General features: G+C 42.6%; 1 protein-coding gene across 1 annotated transcript in view; it reads right to left on the bottom strand.

Moving 5' to 3' along the window:
* Positions 1-68: 68 nt before the first annotated feature.
* LOC139539063 (raftlin-2-like) overlaps positions 69-7913 on the bottom strand; it is a 44221-nt gene continuing 36376 nt past the window's right edge. The window contains exons 4-8 of the mRNA XM_071341763.1: positions 7505-7723; positions 4006-4112; positions 3513-3616; positions 2667-2745; positions 69-1725 (exon numbers count right to left, since the gene is read on the bottom strand). Coding sequence (XP_071197864.1) covers positions 1519-1725; positions 2667-2745; positions 3513-3616; positions 4006-4112; positions 7505-7723 — 716 coding nt within the window. The 3' untranslated portion in view covers positions 69-1518. The remainder of the gene's footprint in view (positions 1726-2666; positions 2746-3512; positions 3617-4005; positions 4113-7504; positions 7724-7913) is intronic.

Raw genomic sequence — 7913 nt, 5'->3', positions numbered from 1 at the left:
TGGCCTCTCCTATTTAGCCTAGTGCTTTAAAAGTAAATAATTGGTCAGTAAATGTGAGGAAATCATGGGCATGTGTATTTCTAAAGCGGACACAGAGGAATAGCTGTTTAATATAATAAACACTGATGACAAAATGAAGCAAAATATTACAAATTCTCACATGAAAACACTGCAACAGGTAAATAATACTGATTTGTTTCACCATCCCCAAAACAAGGGGGCTCATAAACCTGTATTGTATAACTACAAATGTCCACCTCTAGTAATACTATTTAACATCTACAGCATCGTGGTGTTCTCTTGCACAACAAACGCTTTGTTTCACTTTAATAGTATTATTAAACAAATGTCGCCTCCCTTAGTAACACAATAGGGCTTTTGTCTGAAGAACTGAGGAAAGGAATCATCACTGGGCAGAATGAAAACAATTGAGGCCTGATAACCAGTACCATGTGGCTATAAAATAACTACCAGCTATTTCTAAATGACAATAGGTGCAGGAATAGAATAGGTATTGATCTTATGCCAATGAATGAAAATGCACACTAATGATGACATCCTGAACAGATCAGTGAACAATAGATTTAAGCACCAATCAGACAATACATTTATAGCCCTGATGTACATATCTAGAGAAGGTTCAGTATGTTACCCAGGCAACCCTGTGGCTTGGCAGTCCGGTATATGGAAATAAATAAAACTCACCCATGCAATTACTGTACAAATAATCTTCTCCGGGCCTGAACTCAAACACCCCTAGTTTTACAACTATCCCAGAAAGAGGTCTGTTTGAATAATATTACTGAACGCTGCAAGGCCCTGGACAGTAGCACCAACAAACAGCGAGTGTGTATTTATCCACCTGGTACATTTCCATCCAGCTGGGTGTGTTTGAGACAACGGGGGAGGAGCTAGGTGGCAGGAAAGGGAATACCTAGTCAGCTGCACTACAATGTATTCAACCCAATGTAGCTGTGCGTTTGGCCCGTGTCACCTTGAGCCAGAGTAGGTTAGATGTTACACGTCAGAGGATGAGGAGATAAATAAAGTTGTATTGAACGGAGGTGTTTGGGGGAGGGGGTCCCAAAACATGGGGTCACGTTCCAACAACCAGGTGTGTAGTTGGTCAGAGTTCAATCCAGTGGTCTGTGTGTGTGTCTGCATGGAAGCTTCTTCCTAGTTCCCCCGGTCACTGTGGAGATGTCCTATGCTTTCTGCTGGTCACAGTTGTGTGAATGTGTGTGTGTGTGTTCTTTCTCATCATATGACATGGTGCTGTGTGAACGATGTGATGTGTGAATCTGGACTAATAAGTGCACGAACAAAAGTGTCTCTACAGCTTGCTTTTCCCAACAAAATGTATAAAAATGGAAATAACACCATCTCAAAATTGTAAATATGGCCACATAATAATAATTTTTAAAAAGTGCCAAGTTTTGCTTTTCTAGTCTTCTTGGTTAGGGAAGCGATTAGAGGGATAGATGGGGGGTGTATATATGTGTGTGTCCATTTCAGGGGTCACATGCAGGTCACCTCTGCCGCCCCGTCATCGTGCTCGAAGCCCCCCTCTAGGTGGGACAGGGTGCTGGGGTACCCCCCTCCGAAGACAGGGAACCCCCCGATACCCCCAGCGGTGGTGGACAACTCCACATTGGGGGGTGTTAGGGGGCTGCCCACACCTTGACTCACAGAGTGAGTGGACACGTCGCTCTGAATGGACCCAGCCTTGGAGAGGACAGAGAGGGTAGGATAAGAGGAACTTCTCTATGCAGTAACGCTAAACATTGTGCAAATAAATCATAGGTCATTCAAATATCTCGTAAAAGCAACATGCAAATCTAATGCAGCACAGATGTGTGTAACGGCAACTAGCTCTCACAGTCTCACTTCAGAATTAGACATTTCGAAGTTGAGTGTAAGGTTAAATTCAGGCATTATAGTGTAGCAATTTAAAACCTCTTAAGGATCACTACAGATCGGTTTCCCACCCTCGGGACGGTTGAGCTAAAGTGCGCTAATGTGATTAGCATGAAGTAAGTAACAAGAAAATTTACCAGAACATAAACTAATCTAACTGCACTGTCCAATGTACAGTAGCTATTAGTGAAAGAATACCATGCTATTATTTGAGGAGAGTGCACAGTTATTAACTTATAGTTATTAATAAACCAATTAGGCACATTTGGGCAGTCTTGATACAACATTTTGAACAGAAATGCGATGGTTCATTGGATCAGTGTATAACTTTGCACATACACTGCTGCCATCTAATGGGAAATCTATATTGTGCCTGGGCTTGAATTTCAAAGATGACAAAAAAGTAGTTTTTTTCTTTATCCTTTACCAGATCTAATGTGTTATTCTCCTAGATTCATTTCACATTTCCACAAACCTCAGTTTCTCCTTTCAAATGGTATCAATAATATGCATATCCTTGCTTCAGGTCCTGAGCTATAGGTAGTTAGATTTGGGTATGTTATTTTAGGCGAAAATTGAATAAAAAGGGTCAGATTCTTATTAATACAATTCATTGATTTGTATGATACATCGCACTTTGCTTTCATTTTCCACTTCCCTTTATCATATAAAAAAATCCACAGGGGGCAGTAGTCACATAGAACAAAACACTACAACAGAAAAGCTGCTAACTGAAACCAAGCCCTCACATGGTTGCTCTGTGGTATTGAAGAGGTCTTGATTGGTCTCTGTAGGAACACCACATGCTTGGTTGCCAGGTTACCATCACTAGACAAACACACAACATTACAAAAGTTTATGAAGGAAAACAGTCAAATAAGGCATGATGACCTGGGCTACAAAATGGACGAGTTTGTTCTGGACCATCAGGCAGTGGTGTAAATTAAGTGAAAATATTTAAAAGTACTAAAGTAGATTTTGGGGGTATCTGTACTATGTATATTTGACAACTTTTACTTCACTACATTCCTAAAGAAAATTATATACTTTTTACTCCATACAATTTCCTTGACACCCAAATGTACTCGTTACATTTTGAATGCTTAGCAGGACAGGAAAATTATCAAATTCACACACTTATCAAGAGAACATCCCTGGTCATCCCTACTGCCTCTGATCTGAAGGACTCACTAAACACATACTTCGTTTGTAAATGGTTTCTGAGTGTTGGAGTGTGCCTCTGGCTATCCCTAAATTCTAATAAACAAGAAAATGATGCTGTCTGGTTTGCTTAATATAAGGAATTTGAAATGATTTACACCTACTTTTGATACTTAAGTATATTTCAAACCAAACACTTTTAGACTTTTACTCAAGTTGTATTTTACTTGGTGTCTTTTACTTGAGTCATTTTCTATTAAGGTATCTTCACTTTTACTCAAGAATGAAAATTGGGTACTTTTTCCACCACTGCCATCAGGCAACACACAAAACATTGAAGTGCAATGTCAGGTTCATCACTTGAGTACAGAGACTTGAGCCAAGACTGGTCCAACAACATTAATATCAAAATGTCCATCAATTATGTGTGTTACCTGTCATAGCGGATGATATGTGTGGGCAGGACACAGGTGAGCAGCCAGCCGAACTCAGCCAGTGTGTGAAGGAGTGGCCCGTAATCTGTCTTCACATCAGAACCCTACACAGCACAACAATGTTGTCACACACTGGATAGAGGTAATTGTTGAATGTTTTCTACACTTGTTTATCCATCTTCTTGTGTTACCATTAGGGTTGTTGACACACAATCTCCACCCCCCCACACACACCCGATGCTAATCTCCCCCCACACAAACAGACATAATTCTAATCTCCCCCAACACAGACACAATGCTAATCCCCCCCACACACACATAATGCTAATCTCCCCCACCACACACACATAATGCTAATCTCTCCCCCCACACACACACGTAATGCTAACCTATCTCTCCCTACAGGATCTTCCCTAGGGAATACCTACTGCAACACATTCACCTGTCCTCACTGACTGACCCACGCATGCACACACACACACGGCTCTCTGACCTCGATGACGGTCCACTGCTCCACTACGATAGTGTCATTGGCAGGAGGGGCAGTGCTTCTCTCCTCATAGACAAACAGCCCCTCTAGTGACCTGGGCACGGGCTCACCTGACAACACGCACACACACAGACAGTAAACTATACTGAACAAAAATATAAACGCAACATGTAACAATTTCCAAGATTTTACTGAGTTACAGTTCATGTAAGGAAATCAGTCAGTTTAAATAAATAAATTAGGCCCTAATCTATGGATTTCACATGACTGGGAATACAGATATACATCTGTTGCTCACAGATACCTTAAACAAAATAATTGTAGGGGTGTGGATCAGAAAACCAGTCAGTATTTGGTGTGACTACCATTTGCCTCATGCAGCGCGACATCTCTTTCACATAGTTGATCAGGCTGTTGATTGTGTCGTACACATCAATCCAGAGCATCCCAAATATGCTCAAAGAGTGACATGTCTAGTTAGAATGCAGGCCATGGAAGAACTGTGTCATTTTCAGCTTCCAGGAATTGTTTACAGATCCTTGCGATATGGGGCTTTGCATTATGCTGAAACATGAGGTGATGACGCCGGATGAATGGCTCGACAGGATCTCATCACGGTATCATTAAAATTGCCACCAATATAATGCAATTTTGTTTGTTGTCCGTAGCTTATGCCTGCCCATACCATAACCCCACCATGGGGCACTCTGTTCACAACGTTGACATCAGCAAACCGCTCACCTACACGACGCCATACAAGTAGTCTGGGGATGTGAAGCCGGTTGGACGTACTGCCAAATTCTCTAAAACGACATTGGAGGCGGCTTATGTTAGAGAAATTAACATTACATTTTCTGGCAACATCTATGGTGGACATTCGTACATTAAAATCAAATAAAATTGTTATTTGTCACATGCGCCGAATACAACAACCGTGAAATGCTTACTTACACGCCCTTAACCAACAAGGCAGTTAAAAATATTTACTAAATAAACTAAAGTAACACAATAAAATGAAAAGTAACACAATAAAATAACAATACCAAGGCTATATACTGGGGGTACCGTTACCAAGTAGCCATTTGATTAATTGTTCAGCAGTCTTATGGCTTAGGGGTAGAAGCTGTTAGCAGAGAGAACAGTCTATGACTTGGGTGGCTGCAGTCGAACAATTTTTTGGGCCTTTCTCTGACACGCCTAGTATAGAGGTCCTGGATGGCAGGAAGCACTGCCTTCTGTAGCGCCTTATGGTCAGATGCTGAGTAGTTGCCATACCAGGCGGTGATGCAACCGGTCAGGATGCTCTCGATAGTGTAGCTGTAAAAAAAAAAATAAGAGAATCTGGGGACCCATGCCAAATCTTAAAAGATTCCTGAGGGGGGAATAGGCATTGTCGTGCCCTCTTCACGACTGTCTTAGTGTGTTAGGACCATGATAGTTTGTTGGTGACGTGGACACCAAGGAACTTGAACTACTCGACCCGCTCCACAACAGCCCCATCAGGAAGTCCAGGCTCCAGTTGCATAGAGAGGTGTTTAGTCCCAGGGTCTTTATGTTGAATGTTGACCTGTTTAAAGGTCTTGCTCATATCGTCGACGGAGAGCGTGATCACACAGTCGTCCAGAACAGCTGGTGCTCTCATGCATGCTTCAGTGTTGTTTGCCTCGATGCAAACATAAAAGGCATTTAAGCCCATCTGGTAGGCTTGTGTCACTAGGCAGCTCGCGGCTGGGTTTCCCTTTTACAGACTACAGAGTTTGTAAGCCCTGCCACATCCGACGAGCCTCAGAGCCGGTATAGTAGGATTCAATCTTAGTCCTGTATTGACGCTTTGCTTGTTTGATGGTTCGTCTGAGGGCATAGCGGAATTTCTGCCAATTGCACACCCTCAAAACTTGAGACATCTGTGGCATTGTGTTGTGTGACAAAACTGCACATTTTAGAGTGGGCTTTTATTGTCCCCAGGACAAGGTGCAGCTGTGTAATGATCATGCTGTTTAATCAGCTTCTTGATATGCCACTCCTGTCAGGTGGATGGATTATCCTGGCAAAGGAGAAATGCTCACTAACAGGGATGTAAACAAATTTGGGCGAAATAAGCTTTTTGTGTGTATGAAACATGTCATATCTTTTATTTCAGCTCATGAAACATGGGACCAACACTTTACTTGTTGTGTTTATATTTTTGTTCAGTGTATCAACACACAACGCATATCAACCAGAAAACATAAAAATCATACATAATCATAATCTCATAAATCAAAAATCATACATAATCTGAGTTACACGAATGTAATCGGTGGACAGACGTGCGTCACCAGATACCTTGTGTGATGTATTGTTGTCTCTACCTTCTTGCCCTTTGTGCTGTTGTCTGTGCCCAATAATGTTTATACCATGTTGTGTTGTTATCATGCTGTCTTAGGTCTCTCTTTATGTAGTGTTGTGTTGTCTCGTTGTGATGCGTGTTTTGTCCTATATTTATATTGTATTTATATTGTATTTTTTTAATCCCAGGCCCCTGTCCCCGCAGGAGGCCTTTTGATAGGCCGTCATTGTAAATAAGAATTTGTTCTTAACTGACTTGCCTAGTTAAGGTATTTTATTTAACAGTAGCTGTTGAACTGCAACGTGAACAATGCTCTGCGAGGAAGTGAATTCTAGTCAGTACTGAAAGTATGTCATTGGCATGACAATGAGCTAGTTAAAGACATGAAGTAGGCTGTTTGTGAGCGAGAGACCCCCGTGTGCTATATTCTCAGGCCCCAGATGTCTAAAAATGATGTGGATTTTATGCTGCCAGTCTATGGTGCAACAAGAAGCCAGGTTGGGAAGAGAGCTCCAAATATAGCCACAGTGGAAGAAGAGGGAGGGGGGGGGGAGAAAAGGAGGAGGAGGGAGAGAGAAGGGAGAAAGGGGGGAGGGAGTGAGGAGGAGAGAGCATGAAGAGGGAGAAGGAGGATAGAGCAGGAGGAGGGAGAGGACAAGGGAGAGAAGGAGCAGGGACTGGGAAACAGGAAGTGACTGATCCGTGGGACGAAGGAAGCGGGGAGACAAAACACAACAGATTTCTGAAAAGACAATAATGGATAGAGTAGCAGAATGAGAGAAGGATGATTGAGAAAGATGTGGATTCACGAGATGGATGAGGACAAATTGTTCTTAATCTCTCTTTAATCCCATCCTCTCTTCCAGAGAAGTAAACTGTAATAGGATGTTGGCCTATCATTGCTAGAGACCTTACAACTCCTAGGCAAGATGTCACAGCATGCATGTTGTTTTTGCATTCTAAGCCTGATGTGGCTGTCACTACAGAAGAGTTATACATGCCACTACTACACAGTAGTTCCTAGGCTTGTTTTCTCAGAGTACGATTGCTGATCTAAGTTTAGTTGTATCTTGTGAATCATAATGAATAAGATCACGTGTATGAGGGGGGCACGAATGTACATGCATCTTACATTCACCTTAGAAGTCTCTCTATCTTAGTATTTGACAGTACCTTTGGGTGTGTCCCAGTACACAAACGAGTCCACCAATGACCAGCCTTTGCGGTAGTAGGCTGCAGTCAGCTCCAGCCAATCGGCCTCCAGTGAGCTGACCATCTGACCCTTCCTGGACACGCGCATGGACAGTGCCCCCTGGTGGTACTGGCAGGTCAGAGCGTCCAGCGGAGCACAGCCTGGTGCCCACGAGTGGGAAAACACCAGCAACCTCAGGTCTGAGAGATGGGGAGGAGGTAAGGATGGAGAGAGAGATGCTCAACAAAGAGCAGGAACCAGACTTAATCAAATAAATTGGAAATACAGACATTGTCATACTACCTGAAACATGGTATAAAGGAGATGGACCCACTGGCTGCCCTCTAGGTTACAGAGAGCTGGTAGTCCCATCCACCAAACTACCAGGTG

The sequence above is a fragment of the Salvelinus alpinus genome, chromosome 14, assembly GCF_045679555.1.
Source record: "Salvelinus alpinus chromosome 14, SLU_Salpinus.1, whole genome shotgun sequence".
NCBI lineage: Eukaryota > Metazoa > Chordata > Actinopteri > Salmoniformes > Salmonidae > Salvelinus > Salvelinus alpinus.
The sequence above is the reverse complement of the archived record's forward strand: the minus strand, read 5'-3'. Positions and strand labels throughout refer to the sequence as shown.